Genomic DNA, 24,303 nt, shown 5'->3' on the forward strand with positions numbered 1-24,303 from the left:
GTGTTGTAGAAACAAATAATAGGCTATCTTGAACTTTTCAAGCTTTGCTTAGTGTAGCTTTGAAGTTCTCTGGGTTGTATGGCTGGTACATGATCCTATATTGCCCCCTAGTGATGGGTGTCTGCATGATGGGCCCTGAGTTGACTGCATATGCAAAGGGTTTTCCCAAAGTTTAATTATTTAATAGAATGATTGATACAGTTAGATAACAAAATCAAATATGTAATTGGGTTGGTTGCCTGCAGCTTAGTAATCAGTGGCATTATTATTTTGCATTACAATAATTATGAAAGTTCTATGAATTATGTTTTTGATACTTAATGGCTTCTAGTTACTATAGCAAATATTATTTATATTTCTTAGTCATGTGGATTTTCTGCATTGCCATGCTTTTCATTGTGTGTGTGTGCATTATAAATGCTGTACTGTTCACATATATTAGAATTAAACATTTTTGTCAGTTATCTTGCATTTATTTCAAGGAACGATTGTTGGTGCGGGGCAATTTTTTTATCTTTTTAAAAACCATTTTTTTAGCCTGCTTGAGAATTCAATTTACGTCAGACCCTGACACAGCCCTAAACCCCTTGGAATTGCCTTAAATCCATCCATAACAAAACTGGAGGGCATTTTCAGCACCTGAAAAGAACATTGGATTCCAATTTTAAAAGACTTTATTTCGCCAACTTGGATATCACATCACTCAAACCCTTCAAACTAAGGTAAGGGCGCCTAGAGGTTTATGAAACCTCCAACCAATATAATTTGGAAATCAGTTTTCATGGGCCACGCAAAAATACCTCAGGTCAACAACTTTTCTGAACATTTCTTGACATACTAACATGCAAGGCGATAATCTGATACTAAAAAGGGCTATTGTCGGTGTTTTGATTATATGTATCAAAATCAAATCAACTCAAAAATCAAATCTGTTGTATTTCTAACACACTTTTGAGGCCTTGAATTTCCACTCAATTGCTGTATAAAAACATCAAGTTTACAATTAGACAATAAAAAAAAAACACCCTTTATTCCCACGCAACAACCCTAAACATAGTAATGGAAATAAAATATGAATATGGCAAGGCACAGACGAACCATGTGAGAAGAGCGAACTGTGGGAGGCTTAACCACAATTAGGGATGGCAGCAGCACGGCGGCACAGTGGTAAGCGCGTGAGCGGCACAGTTCTGAGGTCATGAGATCGAACCTCCTGTGTGGAGTTTGCATGTTCTCCCCGTGCTTGCATGGGTTTCCTCCGGGCACTCCAGTTTCCTCCCACGTTCCAAAAACATGCAGGTTCAAATCGTCCCTAGGTGTGAATGAGCGAGCGAATTGTCTGTGTGCCCTGCGACTGGCTGGCAACCAGTTCAGGGTGTTCCTGCCCACTGCCTGAAGATAGCTGGCATGGGCTCCAGCACCCACGACCCTACTGAGGATAACCAGTGCAGATAATGGATGGATGGATGGGATGGCAGCAGATAGGCTCAGGATTTTTTCCATTAAACTACACTCTACCATTGTGTCCTTAAACATGAAGAACGCTGAAATAATAAAAAAAAAAACAGCTGAAGCTCTGTGAATGTGCAGAAATTCAATTAGGATCTACAGATTGCAGTGGTTGGGTTATTATTTTTACCTTCTGATTACTCATGTATGTCTATACATAGTTACGTCATACCGATTACACAATACAGCTCAGTTGGTGCTTCTCTGTGGTTTGTCAGTTGGGGGGTTTTGAATGAAGAATGACAGGTAAAATGATTAACATGATTCAACTGGTCAAATCATAATGTATTTATGCAGCACTTTTCAAACACTGAAGTGTATAGCTATTAACCATAAACGCAAGCAGGAATAAAAGGTGGCGTGTTTCACTGAAAAGCCTCTAGAAATTGACATATTGCCTGGACTTACATCTTGGATTAGCCATAAATTTGCTGCATGGTTAGTTAGCTGTTAGCGTGATGGATGTCAACTGCCAGTGTAAAACGTATATTTTGTAAATCTTATGATGGAGGCAGTGTGTTAAATTGAAGTCGTTAAAGCTCACCCTTATGGGAAGGTCAGAAGAGAACTTGGTGTATTGACAGGAGAGACCTATATCAGAAAACCTTTTTACTTTGATAAAAGTTGTGTTAATCAAAAGTGGTAAATAAACTGGTTAATTGAGTTTTGTTCAAATCGCACCTGTTAGTAGATCGCGGCTTATTAAAATGGCCACCGGTGTCTTGACAGCAGAACATGAAAAAAAAAGTTTTGAAATGTCCATAAAACCACTTACTGCATTTCTTCATTAGTCCGCTAACGCTCTTGATAATTGGCAAAGTAAATGAGCTCATTTATTTTTTATATTTTAAATTGAGTTTGATAAACAAAATTACATTCTAACAGTAAAATGACGGTCGCATCCTGACGTCACAGAAAAAATATTCTTAAGTGGTGAAGCGTCCATCGACTACATAATTATTCATTCTCCAGAAACACAAAAGAAATGTACTCTATTCGGCACTAGGTTGTGCTGTTAGTTCATTGTCATCGTATTTAAACTTATTTAATTTCTAACAATCAATTAATTAAAAAGCAAGTTATATCGAGGCAACAAAAATGGCGGCTGATTCCTGACGTCATAGAAAATTATGAAAAACATTATTTCATCTGAGAAGCAAATACATGTACTCTTTTCAACTCAAGGTAATGCTGTTGGCCATTGTCATTATATAGATTCGAATTGTCTTTATTTTGATTGATATCAACGTTGTGAATGTATGCAACTAGATTATACATGGCACTCCAGGTTAAAACATGTAATAAAGACTTTGAAGGGGAAAAAGATTAAGGAGGATCAGGATAGGTCAAAAATAATAATTACAAAAATTACAACGTAAGTGTGCATATATATATATATATATATATATATATATATATATATATCATATATATATATATATATATATATATCATATATATATATATTCCCTTATATGAAAATATCTATTAGTATATACTTATCTAAATTAATTCTAATTGAAGAACTAAGAAAGATGCTGAAAGAATTGTTCGTGCTGTTTGTTAAATAAAATAAACTAATTTACACAAATTAACAAGGTTTTTATTCTACAGTTTGTGTCAACTCTGATGAGCGGGATGATGCTTTACACTGAAACAGGCGACCAGATGATGAAGGTGCTGTATCTGAGTCAAATCAGAAGGCCTCCTACTACTGGTGCACTGTTTCATGAGGGGGAACAGAAAAAAACAGCCTGGAGAGATATCGGCGCCACCAGGCTATACTTGCCCAGAACGAGTCTGTCTTTTTAGGAGTAAATAAATAGGTGCCATGTTGTGTTAGTAAGGTTTATTATCAATTAATAAGGGAAACACCAATAATTAGTAACGGGAGAAATTGGCTGAGGTTGAGAGGTCTGAATGATACGGTAATCATTCATTGAGCTACTCTATTCAACACTAGATGGTGCCATTAGTCATTTCCATCGTATTTAAACTCATTTGTTTAAAATTTTGTTAAGGTTAAAATATTGAATCCTTTAAGACTGCTGCCTTGGAGGTAGTAAATGAATGGTAACTTTCTTCAGTGATTCCATCACGTGTTCATTTTGATAACGCTTCACATGGATATCATTTAGTTCTCCAATGCACACACAAGTTTATTCTGGCAGTGCTGTTTCACAGTTGTCTTCAGATGAGTGGAACTCACTTGGAGCAATATATGTCAACGTGCAAGTAATTCATCTTTACATCTCCTCTGTGGACCATTCAATAGAAAAGCGACTTCCAGTACATAGTGAGCGAGCGAGCTGCAGCTATAGTTGACTTCAATAAGGTGATTAAAAGGCCCGGCTGCTATTCTTTCGCTGGTTAGGACTCGCTCTCCGATTTCAAGTGTCTCTGTTTACACGTTCACCGTGGGAGTGGGGTTGTGACATTTTTATTGCGGCCTCTAGAGGCGGATGCACAAACAAAAAGTGGAGTGTGGGATGTTCTCACAGGGTACCCCCTACACTCCCCCTCTCTCTCTCCCTCGATCGCTCTGTGGGGGGAGAAAAAGTGAGTGCAGGGGCAAAAGTTGACTCTTCTGGTAGAACTTCATGCCCAAGACGCTCCTGTTGACCCATGAAAGGTGAAGTTTTTTTTTTCTCGCTACCAAACAGGCGTGAGGTGAGGGACGACGTCACAAGTCGATAAATAGTCCATGAGGCTTTGAAAACAACGTGGATGTGGACTAAGTTGAGCAGAAGAAAAAGACAAGAGGAATTCTCAGGCTGCAGGCTCATATCTCATTTGTCTCTTCTCAGTTCTCCCCAGTGGCGAATCTGGACGCTGTGCATGCTTTCCTCCATGTGTCCATGATTCCTCTTTGGATATCTGCTCGAGGTGGTCCGCCCTTTGAGATGTAGTTGAACCCTGCGATCCAAAGTGAGCAAAATGTCTCTTTGGAGCCGCACGGCGCTTGGACTTACTTGGAGCTGCTTGACTCTTCTGACCTGCGCTCACTGCACCTTCAGCGACAACCACGTGCACTCCAGTTTTATCTACAGGAAGTTGCGCAATCACGAACGACGGGAGATCCAGAGGGAGATCCTCTCCATCCTGGGATTGCCTCACCGCCCCAGGCCCTTCTCCCCCGGGAAGCAGGCGTCGTCCGCCCCGCTCTTCATGCTGGACCTTTACAACGCTATGGCGGTGGAGGACGAAGGGTTACAGGGGAAGAGCCACGGGGTCAAGGCCCAAGGGCACTCCAGGAGGGTTTATTACAGCCCCCAGTATGTCGGTTACTCCCGCATGGCCCAGCCTTACCGAGCGGCCCCTCTTTTGAGTCAAAGCCCGGCGCTCACACCAGCTAACAACAACAACTTTCTCAATGATGCAGACATGGTGATGAGTTTTGTCAATATAGGTAAGGGTTTAAGCAAAAGACGCAAAATGATTTGTTCTATGCATTATCATAATAATCGTATAAATGATAATAATAATGTCAATTCAAGGAAATATTCACCCGTTTTTCAGGGTTTTTTAAAAATTAAATGTGCTTAATGTTCTTGAATGTGCTTCTGTATGAAGCCGGAAAATGTGAAAATGAAATAATTAAAACAATTTTTAAAATCAAAACCAGGCAACAGGAAATCATGTTATATGGCTATTCAATTTTAACCTGAGTGTAACCATTATTAAATATGCACATAATATTCTTTACAATTTTTCACATCCTGAGATTTTCATCTTTCCAAAAGCAAATGTTTGTTGTTCTTTATCCGAGATCAATCATATTTGCTTTGAATTAAACGTTAAATTGACGCTGAAAGGAAACATAATCACAAAAGCAAAATCATGTGTCATCGTAGATGTATCCAGAGCTAGGAGTAACAATTTTGCACAGAAAAGTGTTAATTTTTTACAGACTGAATAATATGGATATGCAACGCTTCATTTAACTTAAACGGACAGTGTGTTCTTTTACCACTAGATTTTGCTGTATCTTTATTATGATTAATTTGTCATAAAACCGAAAACAAGTGCTAAAAAGCACAAAAAAAGAATACAAATACAGAGACAAAAAGTGACCAATGTGCACCATTTTTCTCCAAATAATTTTGCCAAGCGTTAGAGCACAGTCCTGGGGGTTTTGGGTACCTGTAGCAGCAAGATGGCAGACAATTATTGCATACCAGCTCCCTGTTATGTAAAATACATGTGCATTTCTCTACACAAAAATACCTGCTAAAAATAAAAAACAGTAATTTTTATTTGACTTTTTTAAAAGTTACCCTTTCGAGTTTCGTTTTTTTGTGATCTTTACAATAAACCTGTAACAGAAATGTTCTCCAAACATTAATATTTTTTCATAGCTAACGCTATCCTAAAATAGTCATTGACATTTAAAATAAATACAACTCTTCCATCCTTTTGCTATTGATGTTTCCTGACATCCTGGTGAAGAAAAAAAACATATAACGGGATAGTGTGTATTATTTGGCCACTGGATGTCACTATTGTGTAGTACAACTGAAAACGAGAGCTAAAAGAACAAGGAGTAATACAAACTACGAAGATTCAAAGCGGCCAACTATACCACTTTTCTTCTCAGTTTTTGCCTCACCTTTTGCAAAATATTTGGTTTTCGGGTACCTGTAGCAGCAATATGGCAGATACATGTGTCAGCTGAGGCTCATATTATGCAAAATATACATAGAAAATTCTCAATATGTAAGTAATTTTAAAAAAGGCATGTTCATATGGATTGGCTGGCAACCAGTTCAGGGTGTCCCCTGCCCATTGCCCGATGATTGCTGGGATGGGCTCCAGCACCCCGCAACCCTACTGAGGATAAGCGGTGCAGCTAATGAGATGAGAGATGAAATGTTCATATGACGATAAGCAAAAATCCATAGACTATTTTAAAATGTGTTGTTGTTTTTTTAATAAATAATCTTTTTACAACTAAGAGGTGCTAAATAATACACTGTCCTTTGAAAAAAATATAATCAAAACTAAATGTCATAATTTTTAAATCTGAAGACATCATACTTTTCATTATAATGTATATAATTGCATGTTTTTATAATTAATGAAAAATGTTTTTTTTTTCCACAAAGTACGCTATTATTTCAAAATGTATTTTCCCACAGCAGCCTTTATTTCAGAATGCTGGAAGAAAGACTTTTGCTGTCAATCAAAGTTAGTGGGTTGGGCCTGGACGTTTTCCTGGACATTGGTCATGTCTGTTCTGTAGCCCCGCCCCCTGTGGTTTGATTGACAGCAGGACTACTGTACAACAGCAATCGTAAAATAAAAAGGCCTTTGTGGAAAATGATCTTTTTATATAAATAAAACCAGCCCGATTTCAATAAAAAACAATAAACATTCAATTAAAGTCTTATTATAAAAAATGTGCTATTCTTACCTTAAGATTTTGAAATATTTATGATAAATAGTTGGATGCATTGTTTGAGGTGACCATAAAACTGTTGAATGCCCAAATGAGTTGAACGAACCCTCATGCTTAATTTTTCACAACTCTTATCTGTATTTATCTTACTTTTAGAACGCCGTTGGAGGCGGAACACATTTAGTAGGAGGAATGGGGTTTGGGGGGAGTGCAGGAAGTGACATCATACTCGTCCCTGCATTTAATTTTGTCTCTGTTTTGTAGTGTAGCATGGAAATGGTTAAAGTAAGAAGAGGCATTCTTGAAGTACAGTCCAAACCCCAAGGAAGATAAAAAAAGAAGTTTATTCGAGCGCATCTAAAAAATACATGTTTGCACATCATGAACGAGTTGACAGAAGCTCCAATGATTACACACACCAGAAGAAGGCGTCCACAAGTAAATACAATTCCAAATTCTGTCCAACATTCTTTAAAAGGTGCTGTCCGCAATCTTCTAATTTTGTGAAATGTTCTCCTCGTGGACACCATCTTCTGGCTTAAGTCATCATTGCAGCCTCTGTGAAGTTGCTTGTGTGGCGTGTGTAAGTACGTGCATTTCTTGAACGTGCTTGAATACACTCTTTTTTTTTCTCTCTTTTGGGGTTTGGGTTGGCGTTTGGACTGTATTTGAAACAGCCCTTTTCTTACTTTCACCATTTTCATGCTTCACTAACAGAAAACAGCGAGGACGAGCATTAAATGACTCTCCAACGCCCGTCCCACTTTCCAGCTTTCTAACGTGTTGCAGGTCCCGAAAAGCTCTGATAAAAGTAAAATCAAAGCAGATAGGTATGGTGGAAATGAAAAGGGCTTTTCAAACACAGTTTAACTTTGTTCACACATACTTTATGGAGAAAACGTTCTACTTTTATCTATTTTAGGACACCTCAAACAGCGCAAGAACACTAAATATATTTGTCAAAATAAGGACACATTTAAATCTAATTAAAAATGAATATCCATTTTACACAACTGCCTGGTATTTATCATAATGGTCATTCTTATTTATGTTATGTTGGCACTCATGAGCTTCCATAGTTCTATAGCCATTGTAGGATCTGAAAAACCTTTCTTACCTAAGTCATGTGACCTTAATGTGCAGATTCCTTTCAACGCCGTGTGCCGCTTTTGGATAAAAAGCAGCCAATCTTTCTAACTGCCGTGTTTGTTCAGTAGCCGCGACGTTTGTGCCCGTGGTTCAGCTCGACTTATCAGATGACCGCCCGACCTTGAGAAAATTGCTCTAAATTATTTCCTGCTATTTAAGGAGAAGGTGATGGGACTGATATTGATGGGTAATTTCACTTCGGTAGCACTCGGGTCCTCTTTCATTATTTGCTACACCTGGAATAAGCTGAATAGGATAATGTTCGACACAAACTGGGTTTTGCCAATCTCGACATTATTTTTTCCCTCTCTGCAGTAGTGAATGTGTCGGCTTGCTTGGTAGTAAGTCACCTTGGCCCATCTGCTTCCACTTAATGCTCCACCGGGGCATGTACATTGTCAGCCTTAAAAGCTTCGCTCTGATTCTGGTGACTGTCAGTGAAGTGTTCAATGGGCCTCTGTCTTTATTACAGTACACTTAAATAGAGTTACTAAATACAGATGTCTCAGCATGTGACCTATCTGACGCTAAATCTGTTGTTTGTCAACAATATGATGATTTTCTTTTTTGATTCAGCACATCTTAGGAGACACCATCACTGAACTCTTCTCCACATGAAAGTGGAATGTTTAATGCTTGGGGGCACTCCTGCTTCAAATTACTGCCTGTGGCTCCTTTAATGGAACACACTCAGCAGGGAAACAGTCATACCTGACCTCTGACCCGTTTGTGCTAAGTAGCCACAGGCGTCCCCTCGCGATAAAATATCAGTAAAGTGCACTGTGTGGTATCGCTGCGGATTCCGGCCAATCCATTGTCACAGAGGGTATGTCCGACAATGCAGTGCACATCTTTTCAGGTGTATTAAAAAAAAAACAGAAATTATTAATTAAACGTTGAATTTAAAATAATACCAGTGGATTAAGATCATAGAATAGGAAGCCCATTGAGACTCTTCGTGATTTAGGGCTATACAAACAAAAATGACTTGAAATGACTTGAAATTGACCTGCTTAAAATCAGCTAGAGCTCCTTCATGATCTTTCTGTAGTCAGTTCATGATTACAAGAATACATACAGTACATTACATCCATTGAGTATTTTGTCATTTAGTTAATTAATCAGATAAACTAGAACATTTCATTTTAATCAATCAGTTTGGTAACAACTTTGTAATAAAATGATACTTTGAGTGCTAATCGGAAGAAGAAATCCTCTTTGCGCCCCAACATTTTATTTATATCTGTACATTCGAGGAAACTGTGCGGGTCAGATGTATCGACATTTCGTTCTGTATACACGTGTACTAGAATGACAATGAAATAGATCTGAATCTGAAATCTGAGAATCTGAAGAAGTTTTTCTCTTCATTCCGGTTAATCATGTTTTCATGGGGTCACTTGAAGGTCTGCTCCGCTTCATTTTCTACACTTCATACTCAATGCTTATACTCTGCAATAATCACAGTGTGGAGATTAATTGTAAACAAAACATTGCAAATGAGAATGCCACTGCTCCCTTTTGTAGTAGAGGTGTAATTGCACTTGATTCTTTGGACGGTTAAAAAAAAAAAGGGTTCCGAAGTCAAAGGCGCCTGCACCCCCCTTGACAGAGCCTCGCGCCCCACTTTTGGAGAAAATCCCGGACTACAGAGCGCACCTGATTAATTTAAGAACGAAATTCAATTTTGTGTTACTACAATCCCTGCAGATTTTAAGCTGAAGGTTTAAACAGCCATAGAACTTATTTTTGACAATTTCTTACTTATTTTAAGCCCTGTGCACACCTAGGCGTCGGGGCCTTTGGCTGTAGAACACCATCTGAACTGTGCCCCAACAAAGCTAACGGCGTTTTAAGCTACGTCCTTCTCAACTCTGCTCCAAGTTGTTTACGTCATGTGTTTTCAGATGATGTGACCATTCAAGATGGTGATTGCAAAAACGAGCATGTATTTACTGTACTGAAAAAACACCCTGCTAATGAGGGCAGCATCGGGTAAAATCAGAGCCCTACATTTCTTAATAGTGTCAGCACAGACATGTCTTTTTGTACTGTCATTGATGCTTGCCGCGATAATGGACCAAATTGCATTCGGTTGTTATCGTTGCTCGAAGGTAAAGGGAAATCAGTGACCGGACATTGATGCTGATGATACAGAAAGAAAGGTGTACTGTTTTTGATCAAAAAAATCTTCTACTGTTGTTCAACTTAGATGGATAAATTGGGGAACTGATTTGTAGGCGCTGTTTAAATATCGTGAGTATGTTAATATTCAATAAGTACTGTCAAACCTTCCATTTTGTTTGCTAATACATAGTATTATATGAATGATGTTGCAAAATATGGACTGATGTCTCTCAAAGGGCGTCAAAAATGTATCCAGAGATCACCGGTGTTTTATATTCAGAGAGCATGAGTTGTAGAAAAGAGCAGCTTGATGTTTTCCTCGGCACCACCAGGTAAAAAAAAAAGTAAAAGTCGCATCATATTTAAAGCTGCAGTGTTTCAAATGTGGCAAAAAAGTAGCGGCTTGTAGTCTAGAATTCATGGTATTCGTGCTTCCCATAGTATGCGGGAAAATATTAAAACATGTCTATTATTTTTCAAAGTAAAAGCTGGTGTAGTGGTAAAACGATCAGCGTAATAAAACAATGAGAAAGGGGTTGTATGTGACCAAGAGTGTTAATTTAACCTTTTTGGGGGTGAAACTAATGTTTGTCCCACACTTTAAATGAAGTGCTGAATACCCCCATTATGATTATTCAGACTATAAAAAGTAACACATTCAAGGGTTAGATTAACACTCCTGGCTATGGCCAAATTTATAAACATTTTATAATATTAATCTTATTGGGATTATGCTGTTGTGATTATGTACTTTCAACTTCAGTTCAAGGTTCTATTAAAAAAATATATAATTGATCTTGGACAAGTAAGTCAAAAAGTATTTGCTGAGAATGTGAGGATGTGAACAATTTCTAATGCCAAAAGTATCTAAATGATTCTTCAGTTATAAAAATGGTTGGTTGATGACAATAGACCAGTTGTCGATTCATTTACGAGTATTTGCAACTGTATCCTAATTTGAAATGTACCACAGTACTTTAATGCTGAAAACACAAAAAAAAATTAAACTGACTCAATACATTTTGCTGTTTTGGTTAGCAACTGACCCACTCGGTTTTATTACACACACCCTCTGTTCAGGTGTCAGTGTTTTAGTTGAGATACGTCCATTACAAGGGGCCACTATTTACAGAATTACGCTGTTATGGTATTACAAGAGAAGGTCAAATCCAGGTCACGGGCAGCCTTACATGACATTGAGGAATCCCGTTTACTCTCTTCTCTGTCATGAGGGTTGCAGCAAAGTGTCATTAATTGAAATCAGCCTGTTTTTCTTAACTGACAGCTCATTCATCATGGCCACAGAATGCAGTTAGGCACACAGTGGAGGGCCTGTCTACCAACCGCTACCTTTATTCACTTCGACTGATTTAAAGAAGTGGAAAGTGCTTTTGTTGAGAATCTAAATGTTTGCTTTGGAACAAGAATGTAAACGATCATAAAATAATTTTTTCGGGAGTTTCAAGAAGGTGTAAAGTCTCATTTTCTGCTTTTGCAAACATGATTCACACAATTTTCTCGCAATTTTCCCTCCCAGTGGAGAAAGATAAAGATTTCTCTCACCAACGAAGACACTACAAGGAGTTCCGTTTTGATCTGACTCAGATCCCGGATGGAGAGGCCGTCACCGCTGCAGAGTTTCGTATCTATAAGGATCGGAGTCACGGCCGCTTTGAAAATGTAACCCTGAAGGTCTCGATTCATCAGGTCGTAAGAGAGTTTACGAACAGGTAAGTGCCACCCATAAAGGTGCACGGACACAAAAAGTTGCGCTCCGAAACCAAAACCAAAATTGTCCCATGTGGGACATAAATTAATTATCTATAGGGAAAAAAGTACAGACGCTACCCTACTTACGACCATTTGACTTACGTAAAACAGTAGATATGAACATTTTTTTGGGATGTCGAAAAATACCCAGACATTTCTGTAAGTTAAATTTTCTATTGTGCACCTTTTTCCAAGTACAGGACTTTATTCTAATACTCCTTTCCGCCGCTACTGGCAAATGGTGGCGCTGTGAGAGGTCATCCAGCATCCACCCTGAAAAAGAAATCTGGCTTCTACGTTCTAATCCCTGTGTAAACATACGATGCTCCGTGTACTGTATCGCTAGCGCACTAAGAACTTTGACGTTTTTACTGTTTAATATCTCGTGCATCCATTTAATATGGTTGGTGTAAAGTGTAAAGAAGAGGCGATCCGTTTCTTTTGAAATGAAAGTGGAATAAGAAAGCTTGATGCGGTTGAGAAAATGGTCGTAACGTTTTTTTTCGGACACTTTTTACCACGGAGGAGGACCTCTTGAAGCACATCTGCCAAAAGTAAGTTAAACTCAACTTTATTTATCTTTATAGAACATATTATTTTATGAAAAGTTTTTTTAGTACAGAACAATACATACTTATATAAAACTTAAACATACATTCCATACAAAATATAGCACTGAAACAATTTAAGAACAAGTTCAACTTACGAACGTTCGAACCTATCTCGTTCGTAAGTAGGGCAGCGTCTGTAAATACTGTACCATATGTTCTGGACTGTTTTTATACGTTGGTTTGGAGTATACATCGCACCACTGAAGAAGTGCATTAAGAAGGAAAAATCATATATAATTTGTACCCGGGGATTTGTTGCATTTTTGGGGGAAATTTAGTTGATAAAATCCAACAACAAAACACACGTCATTTTGAAAGGCAATTTAAAATGAAACATTTTAAAAATGTCTCCTTGCATCAAATGCCCCCCCTATTATATGTCACTTGACTTAGTATCTCATTTTTGGGGAATCAATTAAAACAATAAAACACAGAACATTTACACATAGTATGAAATCACTTTTGAGTCAGTTAGAAATATTTAGCTCGGCAAAATGAGGTTTTCTCTTCTGATTTGTCGAAAGTGAAGCGCATCATGATGATACAAGCGGTGCGCAGTGTGTCGAGAGGATATATATATATATATATATATATATATATATATATATATGACGCGCAGTAGCCCTAGGCCAAGGCCAAGGGGCATGTCGCATCTACTCATTTATATCTATGGTCGCTGGAGTGTGTGAAGCAAAACCTCTTTAAAATGACACGCTAGCTTAATGGTAGAGCACATAACAGTTTTCAATACATGTGATATTTTGAAGATTACCGTTGTGAATCGCTGGTTAATTGTGATAAAAGTAGCTCGTTTGCCGTATGTGTCCATCTATTGATAAGAAAAGGCGGTGTGATTTTGCTAAAGTAAATATTTGCATCTTTCTCAAAACTGATTTCTAAATTAGGTGAAAATTCTCTGTGCTTTACTGAAATAAGTAATTTTAGTGACGTTTGCCAGTGTGACGCTATGGGGTGCATTTCATGCAGGTGCACACCACCGGCAGTTTTGAAATGATCCAAACATGGCTGAGCTTCCTCTTGCAGTTTAGTGTGAAAATAACATATGACATTTTTACCCAGTAATATTGTGGTAAACGTTTCACAGATAAGTCTATCCGGAGTATAAGTCACATCCCCGGCCTAAGTATGGAAAAAAAAATAGTCCGAAAAATAGGGTAATTGAAAACATTTATTCTGCACTAATCTGCTTAAAAGGCATTATATTAAATGATGACTAATGGACCGTCATATTACTGGCCTGCTGATTTTTAAAAAGGCATTTATCGTATTTTTGGACTATAGTTCACTTTTTTTTTCATAGTTTGGACGGGGTTGCGATTTATACTCCTGGTGCGACTTATATGTGAATTAATATATCACTGAGGTTTTAATTGTTATTAGCGGTAAATCATTTCACATGTTCTATTCGCACTTAACCACAAGAGGGCTCTCAGGACCTGTGTTAATAATTTCAACCTAACCGTGTTGTCAGTGTGACTGTTTTCGGCACAACGGAGGTAATTAATAAAAATAACAGAATAGCAGAACAAAAATATCACAAAAAGAGAAGCATATTCTGCAGATTACAGGCTGCAAATAGTGAAATATGCAGGCAAAAATGGCAATAAAGCAGTTGAAGGAAATTTGGGAATTGGCGAGAAGCGGAGGTGACGATGAGCCTAACGTAATTGACTTAGAAGCGGAAGGCGGTAGAAACGCATCGTCTACCTACCGAGGTGGGGGGAGTTGTTTACGGGTATAAGTGACACAGAGGATGGAAATTTCATTGAATTTATTGATTTGGAGTGAAGCTAATTGTTTGGTAAGCATGTTCTTTATGTCAGAGTTATCTGAACAACTCTCAATCTGTACGGCGATACTGACATTTCTAGGCATGTCAATCATGTAACATTAGTATACGGTAGACCTATTCAGCCTGTTCTCTATTTTATTCTTGTTTTAACTTACCTTTCTAGATTACATGTGTGTTTTTTGGTGTTGGATTTTATTAAATACAGTACTTGCAATCTAGAGGGTGTGGTTTAATGTGGGCCTATACTCCCCGGGTGGAGTTAAAGAGCCTCATGGCATGAGGAAGAAAAGATCTCTTCAGTCTGTATGTGGTACAAGACTGTGACAGCAGTCTGTCGCTGAAGCTGCTCTTGTGTCTTGACATAATGCTGGATATAATGAATAATTAGTTTCAGGAGCGAGCAGCAGCAAGTCAACTGCAGGAGAGAGAGTGGGAAAGGTGAGATGGCACAACATTCATTTGGACAGGTAACTTAAAATTAGTTTTATCTGGTTATATCAGTATCAGAAATATTTTATTAACACTCCACTTATTGAAACATGAATATTTTGTTTGTTTGTTTGTACATGATTCAATTGTTTGTTTGTTTGTAAATGATTCAAATTGAATCTTTTCTTCCGGCGCCGTCACGAATGGCAGCCACTCCAGCAGCTCCCGTGTTATTTTCGATTGTTCTCGATTGTTCTCAGCTCAGGGATGCTGCTGGAAATGTGAATTTCCCTTCGGGGATGAACAAAGTATCTATCTATCTATCTATCTATCTATCTACTTCCCCCAAAAATGCGACTTATACTCCAGGTGCGACTTATATATGTTTTTTCCGAATAATTATGCCTTTTTTTTCGCTGTTGCAACCTATACCCTGGAGGGACTTATAGTCCGGAAAATACAGTTTTTTAAGACACAAAGTGTAACAGATGATGTAAAACTGCTGAGATTTAAAACACAAATAACACAAGGAAGTTCGTTCTACTTTAGTTCTTGTAGCTGCTGCACTGAACAGTCCATCTCTCCCTTTGTATACATATTTTGTAGGCATTTTAGCTTTTATTGGACAAGACAGTGAGTAGGAGGGAACTAGTGGATGAAGGTTCAGTAGTAAGGTCAGCCTATTGCAACAAACAATTCACAATCCCGTATTCACCATTTTAAAATAATGATATCAGACAATTTAACTCACCTCGCATATAGCTTTGGGCCAGTCAATTTGACTTTGGGGACGAATAAAATGAATGTCACACATAGTCAGTTTTTAGGAATAAAACCTGCTGAACTGTACATGGTAAGCTCTGAAGTGTTCGCAAGTAAATATTAGCTTAAGTCTGGGTAGCAGCTCACAAATACGTCAATGCAAAGGGACACACAAACATTTGAGAAAAGGTCTTTTGCAAGTGATGAGTTTATTCCATTTTGAATATTGGACCAATGCAAAAGAGATTTCATAGAATGACAGTTCCTTATTTTGACTATTATTTAACTGTTGTTTTGACTATTACATCATTGTCGCAATTTGCCAATCACGTTGCTGTTCTTTGATATATATTAGGGCTGATCTGTTTTTTGTAACCTTGAATATTTCATAAAAAGAACAGGGATGGAATTCTTTTATCTGAAGGCTTTTCACTCTGTCCTATTTGCAGGTTAAAAAATACATTAATGTTTTTTCTCATTATTTTGAGTGTCTACTAAAGTTTAAACTTAACAGCAAGCTGTCAGCAATTTTATGGCGTTCACCACCTTCTTTCTTGCAATGTGAAAAATCAAAATGAATAGGCAAGTCATGAACAAACCAGGAGACACTAGCTACACAAGGGCTCATCTCCCTACATCATCTTCCAGGACCCTTCTTTTGGTTTTAATTTTTCTAGAAACCGAAAACCCATTTTCAGTAATGTTCAAAATATATTTTTTTAGAGACAACAAATTGTTGCATCCTGAATAAACACAACTTTGCTGATTAGATTAAAATCATTCCTGTGGTTCATCCAAAAACTGCACATTTGGCAATAGATAATGAGGCTTCAGTCAACTAAGAGCGACAGTAGCCACTATTGTCTCACAACTTCGCGATCTCTGTTCTCTTTCATTCGCACCACATCGGCCTCACAAATATAGTTCTCGGATAAAAAGCCCATTAGCATGTCGGCCACTTACGAACCTCTGTGGGCCCATCACTTATCACTCGTCTTGTGTTTCTTGACTGGCTGGCCGAGCCTCAGACAAAAGCAAAGGGAGCCTGTATCACATAATTCGAGGGGGGTTTCGTAGAGCGACTCGTGGTCACGGATATACCAACCATACCTGCCTGTTTCTACTATATAACGGAAGTTTAAACTGTGACATAGCTGAATGCACACGGGCCTCCTCAAAAGTGGACTTAAAAAAAGTGTGGGTGATCGTAGGGGAGATATGACTCTCCAGGGCTTTGAATAGGCCAGAGTCAATAAACGGAACAGTCTTAAAGGGGAAAGGTTTATGTTGGCGTGTTTGTTTTCACGGGGTGTAGGCTTTTGCAGGTAGCGTTACTGAAACCAAAATCATACATACCGCAGTGGAAGTTGGAAGAATACAACAAAATGGCACAGTCACTGTTTGCTAATAGTAAATATTGACTATTTATTTTAGAGATATTTTATCGAGTAATTTATCATATTACTGTATATTTCTCTTCAGGTCCTGCTTTGTGTTGTAGTAATTTTATGTCTCATGTTATTTAAAAAAAATCCGCTAAAACTTAAATTTGTTAAAAAAATCGTTCATTAACAAAATAAAATAAAAAGTTTAATATTGGTTGAAAAAGGAGACATCAAATAGTGTTTATAAAATCTAATTATAGTAACATACCTGTCAACCTCAGCGTATTACTCGCTTAATTAATGATTACAATTCCCCTTATTAAGCAATAATTAACCTTACAAGCACAATGAGACAGTGGAATAAAAGCAGATAATTTACTTTATCAGTTGCAGTGAATTTAGTGGTGTTTGGCCGAGTCATTCCTAAGACTTAAAAAGTGGTCGGCGGCGCCCTCTGTTGGCTGCGGCTGCATCGGCTCGCTACAACGGGTCAGGTGCAATCGACATTTCGTTCTGTGTACATTGTTACACAGAATGACAATACAAGGAAATTATTATTATTATTATTATTATTATACATATCAGTATACCTGTATTTATTTATTTTCCCCGAACAAAAGTTGTTATCGGGCATAAACGATTTTAAATTATTAAAAAAAAAAGTATAAAATACTGTGAAAACGTATAATTTGACAGGTATGTCGTATGAAGGTCCTTACATTTTGTGAGTTATAAAGTTAAAAATCAGCTAGCAAGATTACATTTTCTGGATGTATTTAGATAAAAATATCTATTATATTACAATGATAAAATAGACTGTAAAATACTGTAAAAATAATAGAAGGTTAGTATATATCAAAATACAAACAAAATGTGTTTTTAAAATAATACAAATGATCAGGAATATCAAATAATATTCTGAATGGATTGGCGAATATCTCTACAATAGGAAAAAAGTCATGAGAATGTACCTAATTATTCTTTATTTAGCTAAAATTAGTTTTAGTTTACTATAATTTTAAAGTAAATGAAAAATAATTGAAAGTAATAAAACCTAAAACGACAGGGAAAAAATATCTTGTACATTACAAATACCCCCAAAACAAAACTGAATTCAATAAAAATGGTTGTAATGTGGTCAGAAGTTTTCAAATAACAGAAAAAATTAAATAAACTAAAGCTTTGGTGGGCAATCAAAACTTTTAAAACCCTAGTCAATGCTTGTCATGCCATGTTTTATAATTATTAAATGATGTGACAATAAAGAGCTAAGATTTTCTGTCACTACAAGTTATTAGTGACTTTAACTCACTCAGCATGACTGACTGTGTTTAAAAACAGTCTCCTTTTTATGATCCTCAGCATCTGGCATATGGAAATGCAAATCAAATTTACAAGCTTGTCAATGGGAGCAGATCTTCTTTGTTCTTTTACTTAGAACTTTTCAACGTCTTTTCATCATCTCTAACACATCATACAACCCATGAAATTAACACATGATTTACCTTCACTACTGCACATTTACGTGGAATCCCTCGAGAGGTCTGCTTTTATTGTGCCTGTAATAAACACGTGACTAACTCTTGAACTTTTGAGGGCCATGTGCTTCTTTCTGAATGTCAGAACGCGACCACAATAGCAGAGCAGACAAAATCTTAGCTGTTCTGCCACATGAAAGCACCCAATACAATTAACAAGCCTTTTTTGGACCTATTTTTACATGATTGTTGCCTCATGTCATTTAAAAAAAATGTTAGATGTTTCTGCCAACTAAGTGTATATTAAGTGCAACATGTATTGCTATACAGCTCTGCAATCAATTAGCAGGAATACAATGGAAAGCTTTTCAACTCAAAAAAAATGGATGAAAAAAAGTTTTGGGGTTTTAGTAATGACGGAAGTAAAAAAAAAAAAAGGGTTTTAAGGGGATGACAGCCTTGATGAGATGTAGGAGCTTAAAAGTGTTTCTGTTACTTCATTTATTGCTGCATGTCCGACCATCCAAATCGTTCAATGCTGAGGTGCACGGAAAGTTTTTATTTACTTTGGAGCAGAAGCGAGCCCAAAAGTTTAGTCAGGTTTTTTTGTCATGCGGCAGTCTTTGCAGCTAAAAAGCACGAGTCAACATCGATAAGGTAAAAGTCCGACCTTTTGAATGTACACAACCATGACATTTTGATGGTGAATACATTGGTTTTATCTGCAGGGATGCAGAGACCTTCTTGCTTGACTCTAAAAGGGTTCAAGCAACTGATGGGGGTTGGCTGGTCTTCGACATAACAGCTACCAGTAACCACTGGGTGATGAACCCGCATCAGAATCTGGGCCTACAACTATCCGTTGAGACTTTAGATGGTATGTGAAAATCAATCATTATATTCTCCCATCCAAGGGCATAGGGTTGGTGATGCGTCCATACCAAAACTATCATTTTCTTTGACCAAACCAATGCCTTTGCTCCCACCTAATATAGATTAATTTTCAATCTTCATTTATTAATCTCCCACCTAATATAGATGAACTTCCAATCTTTACTTTTTGCAAAATTTTTGGTACATATTGTTTTATAAAATGCAATGAGATGGTAGTCATTCACAGTCAGAGTTAACTCTCGAGTTACAACATTCACTGCCAGAAAATTAATTAATAGTGAAAAAAAAACGAAAAAAGTTAAAACGAGGCCATTTTCTATTTCTCTATTTCAATCAGATGAATAGAAATGCAAAAGGGCTATTTGAAATAAACTGTTTCCACAAACAGTATTAAAAATTTTGCAATGTGCAGATAAATATTTCAATAACATCTTGTTTTATAATATGCAAGGTAGAGTTGGTCAACACTGCCAGACAATTAGTTATTGAATGCTAAATATTAAAGTTGGACATTGTCTATTTTTCATCTGTTTTAGAATCAAGCAAGTACATATTTAAAAAGTAATTTAAGAAAAAAATCAACAGCAAAAATCTCATAATTGATTGAGTTAACTCTTGAGTTAATTCATTCACAGCCTGCAAAGGAGTTACTGGATGACAAAAAATAAAAGTTTGTCGTAGTCCTTTTTGATCTGCATTAGAGTTAAACAGATATAATTTTTTTATTGGAAATAAAGCTCTTCACGAACGACTGCCAAGCTCATTGAGAGCAAGCGAATGAAATAATGGATGATAAAAATTACGATAAAAATCAAAGGTGGGCTAGTGTATTTTTTAATCTGTATTAGAAAATTAATTTTCAAAAAGTTGTTTGAAATAAACTATGATTGTGAACATTACGAAAAATTCCCTCAAACTATTTCTTTTCACATGTAGAATCTTTTGTTCTTCATGTTTAAATTGCATTTAACATGTAACACATGTCCCCAGCACATTATGCTAACAGGAAAAAGCATTGTCCTTGTACTCTACATACCTGGCAAATATTTATTTTCAAAGGACGAAGTATCAACATGAAATCAGCCGGCATCGTGGGCCGCAATGGCCCTCAATCCCAGCAGCCCTTTGTTGTTGCCTTTTTCAAGGCCAGCGGTGTTTTGCTCCGTTCCGTCAGAGCTGCGGGAGGGAAAAAAAAGAATCATAATCGGAATAAATCGACACAACAACAGGAATCGAGGGCTACAAAAACCGGAGGTACGCTTTCCGCCGAATGTCAAGCCACCTTTTAATAGGTGAAAATGAGCTACTCCCGCCATCGACAAAAATGCATTCCATTGTTGACACCTGGCGTCAGACAGGTTTTTCCAACTGAGTGAGGCATCTCTACATTATTATAATCTCTGCTGAGAGTCACTGATGTGCAATAGCGTCTCTGTCTCGAGCATTTGCTAAAACATATAGAAATGGCTGCGTCAACATCAAATACACATACCAAAACCTTGTGTGTTTGTGAGTATTTTAACTTGGACACACCGAAATAAAGACTATTTGCAAAGCTCACAAAGCAGAACTTGCATATCACGTCTGACAGTTTAACAAAACCGAGTCTGACTCCCTCGGCAAGATTAAGTAACATTCAAGCCAACGCGGTTTTAATGACATGCAGTGTACATTTTATACGTGTATATCGTTAAGCTCTTTTGTGAAACACTTTGCAGTTGACTACTGAATGTACTTCACAAAATGCAAATAATTGTTTTACAGGCATAAAAATGGTTACTTGATTTTAATTTCTCATGTATTTGCCTGTCCCATAAAATGGACAGAGGTTTATTTACTGACTGAAATTTTTACCTAATTTTTGTACGAATCCGCAATATTTTCAATAAAAGATTTATTTTTCATTGTTCCCATTTTTCTTGTTTTTATTCTCATTTGCAATATAATTAAATCAACTTTTTGCTTAATTTGATTAAAAATTAATTCTCATTCAATTATTCGACACACCGTTACAACAGTCGGTGACCAGTCAACTATTCATTAGACATTATTTGCAGCCCTAATGCACAGTTGGAGAAAATAGTTGAGGCTCTATTATTATTGTTGTTAACACATATGAATAACATTTGTAAAATATACAGTATGTCCTTTGATTTAAATCGTTAGAAGACAACGTAAAATATTGACCAGTTCCTGGAAACCAGATTCATGGTTGTACCTGCTAATAATAGAACCCACTACCTAAATCACACCCACTTTATCTTAGAGAAGCTATAGTGTGTTGTTTCCTAGGCTTACTTTTGTCAGATCGAAAAACATATCATCTTGTCTCATTCATCCTCAAAAAATGTTTCTATTTCAGATTATAACACAAGTGAACAAAAGCAAGCCTGCAAAAAGCACGAGCTTTATGTCAGTTTTCGAGATCTGGGTTGGCAGGTAAGAAAAATGTTCCGGTTATAAATAATGGATCAATAAAGACCACTCCCGTTTTTCGGCAGGACTGGATCATAGCTCCCGAAGGCTATGCCGCATTTTACTGCGATGGCGAATGCTCGTTCCCGCTCAACGCCCACATGAATGCGACCAATCACGCCATTGTCCAAACTCTGGTGAGTTCCCACTAAAAGGCACGTACAATACCGTTCAAAAGTTTGGGGTCACATAACAATGTCCTTATTTTTGAAGTAAAAGCACCTTTGTTTCAATGAAAATAACATGAAACTAATAATGATTATTTTAGCTGCAAATGCCAAATTTTAAAGCAATGTCTACATAGGTGTATAGAGGCCTATTTCCAGTAACCAGCACTTCAGTGTTCCAATCGTATATTGTTTTTGCTAATTTCATTATTCGTATAATGGATGATAATAAAACACTTGATGATGTTAAAACAGTTTAGCTGGTTAGAGAGCTGTACAACGGAACTTTCTTTGAGCTATTCGAGAATCTGGAGCGTCACATTTCTGTGTGTGATTAAAATATGAAGAGAGAATGGCCAGAAACCATGCAGTCTTTTTCTTGTTCTACGAAATAAAGGCTATTCCATGCAAGAATTTGCCAAAAAACTGAAGAGCTCCTACAACGGTGTGTACTACTCCTTTAAGAAAACAACAAAAACAGGCTCTAACCAGAGTAGAAAGAGAAATAGGAGGCACAACCAAGCAAGAGGAAAAATACATTAGAGTCTCTAGTTGGAGAAATACACACCTTACAGGTCGTCAACTATCAGCTTTGATAAATATTACGCACAAAACACCAGTGTCAACATCTACAGTGAAGAGGTGGTGGCCTTCAAGGCAGAGTGGCGAAGAAAAAGTCAAGAAAAGGAAGAGACTCGTATGGGTAAAAGAATGTAGACATTGGAAACCTCGTTCGATAAATAAAAGAGTAACTTTCATAGAAAACATGAAATTGTTTGGGTGACCTTAAACTTTTGAACAATAGTGTACAGTCAGCAAATATGTCACGCACCGTTTTTTTGTTCCCCGTAATTTATTTGCGATGTAACAAAATTCGCACCTCTGCTAAAGCACACTTTATTTGTTGTCTTTTATAGGTCCATTTAATGTTTCCTGACAATGTGCCAAAGCCCTGCTGCGCCCCGACCAAACTCAATGCGATTTCCGTGCTTTACTTTGACGACAGCTCCAACGTCATTCTGAAAAAGTATCGAAACATGGTGGTCAGGTCTTGTGGTTGCCATTAATGTCTGCGGGTTACTTTACAGTAATTTATGCTATTTGGGATAGAAATATGTTGGAAAACACGTCATCTGTGGCTGTGATGTGATGTACAGTGTTATGTATATAGAGTTTTATTACCTAATTTATTCTCTGTTGAAAAATAGCACTGAAAATTATGATATTTATGTGTAACGTTGTTTAATTCGTATCCCAAATAATGATGTCCTTTGGCATATATGTAGTTTTAAAATCAATCACCTCTTGGAGAGAGTTCTTCACTGGAGTGATATTGTGATACACATTTATTTTGTTCATACTCAACCGACAATGTAAATCAATCAACCAAGCTCCATTCATATTTTCTGTCAATTATTACAAAAATTGTGAACCGTTAATAAATTGTGTCTAAAATCAGTGAAAGAATTATGCTCACAAATGAGAATGTTGTGGAAGAAAACAAACTGCAGGAATTTTGTGTGTTGTTGTCATGATCTTTTAGCACCAGAGTCATTTTTCAATAGGACCTATGTTTGCTTTGAGACCTAGAGGAATTGTGATGATCTCTCAACTTGTCCAAATATGTCAATCTTGCATTAATACAAACAACTTGATCTCTTTCGTTTCAATGTGATGCTTGAAGAAAGCGTACTTGTGTTGAATATTTCATAATAAATGTACCACTTTTAAATACATGTCTTTGCTCCTAATTGATTGACATTTTTTTTGTAATCTGATCACCAGGGAAATTTACCTTCTGGTGTCAAGACATTTTTTTCATAAATAAGATCCAAGGTTTTTAATAAAAGCGGTGAATGTGTGGTCAATTGTTCATTAAGTGATTTTGCAATGCATTTTACAACGCAATGAAATGGAAATGATAATTATAATAATAATAATCACACATTATATTTTGCTATTTTAATACTGCAGAAAACTGCTCCGAGTTCATTATTTTATCATTTTTTTCCACAAAACCCCCAATAGCTCATAATGTAAATGTAATGAAATGTTCACCCTGCATATTTTTCTAAATTTGCCCCCCAAAAAAAATCTCCCCTTGTCATACAATGAACCCTCATGCGGTTTACTTTACACAGTCTTGTTACTTCACAGATTTGTATAGTGCATTTTGTTTTGCATTCTGATTGGTTAAACAGTATCGACGATTCTTTACCTGATGATTACAATTATCTAAAAGTTCAGTCGTTACTTGCACCAAAAAACAGTAATCTCATTTCTTAAAACGGTTTTCTTTCCTTTGGATTCAACGTATAATTATTTAATTGTATAAT

The 24,303-nt window shown here is 36.9% G+C and overlaps 1 protein-coding gene and 1 long non-coding RNA gene across 4 annotated transcripts in view; one reads left to right on the forward strand and one right to left on the reverse strand.

The window, feature by feature from the left end:
• The window catches only part of LOC148354170 (uncharacterized), an 82,048-nt gene that overhangs the window by 38,943 nt on the left and 18,802 nt on the right, over positions 1-24,303 (reverse strand). Inside the window, exon 2 of the long non-coding RNA XR_015852570.1 lies at positions 20,362-20,501. This is a non-coding gene — a long non-coding RNA (uncharacterized LOC148354170). The remainder of the gene's footprint in view (positions 1-20,361; positions 20,502-24,303) is intronic.
• bmp5 (bone morphogenetic protein 5) lies at positions 2,559-23,705 on the forward strand. Of its 3 annotated transcripts, none has more exons than XM_088351961.1 (8): positions 2,559-2,694; positions 4,317-4,918; positions 11,721-11,913; positions 19,160-19,308; positions 20,385-20,579; positions 21,688-21,764; positions 21,827-21,937; positions 22,885-23,705. In XM_088351961.1, the coding sequence occupies exons 2-8, from the start codon at positions 4,447-4,449 to the stop codon at positions 23,032-23,034; spliced, it is 1,347 nt and encodes a 448-aa protein (XP_088208087.1). In that variant the 5' UTR covers positions 2,559-2,694; positions 4,317-4,446; the 3' UTR covers positions 23,035-23,705. The 3 variants fall into 3 exon arrangements, with proteins under 3 accessions (XP_088208087.1, XP_088208088.1, XP_088208086.1); XM_088351962.1 differs by lacking the exon at positions 2,559-2,694 and adding an exon at positions 4,110-4,141; XM_088351960.1 differs by lacking the exon at positions 2,559-2,694 and adding an exon at positions 4,156-4,247.

The sequence above is a fragment of the Urocampus carinirostris genome, chromosome 13, assembly GCF_059441175.1.
Source record: "Urocampus carinirostris isolate Australia breed hairy pipefish chromosome 13, RoL_Ucar_1.0, whole genome shotgun sequence".
Lineage (NCBI taxonomy): Eukaryota > Metazoa > Chordata > Actinopteri > Syngnathiformes > Syngnathidae > Urocampus > Urocampus carinirostris.

Bases quoted from the DNA above. Each gene is read 5' to 3' on its own strand.
- bmp5 (XM_088351961.1), top strand. From the start codon at position 4,447: ATGTCTCTTTGGAGCCGCACGGCGCTTGGACTTACTTGGAGCTGCTTG. The intron at 19,309-20,384 runs GTATGTGAAAAT...TTATTTTCAAAG, and splicing joins ATCCGTTGAGACTTTAGATG to GACGAAGTATCAACATGAAA. The intron at 21,765-21,826 runs GTAAGAAAAATG...GTTTTTCGGCAG, and splicing joins TTCGAGATCTGGGTTGGCAG to GACTGGATCATAGCTCCCGA.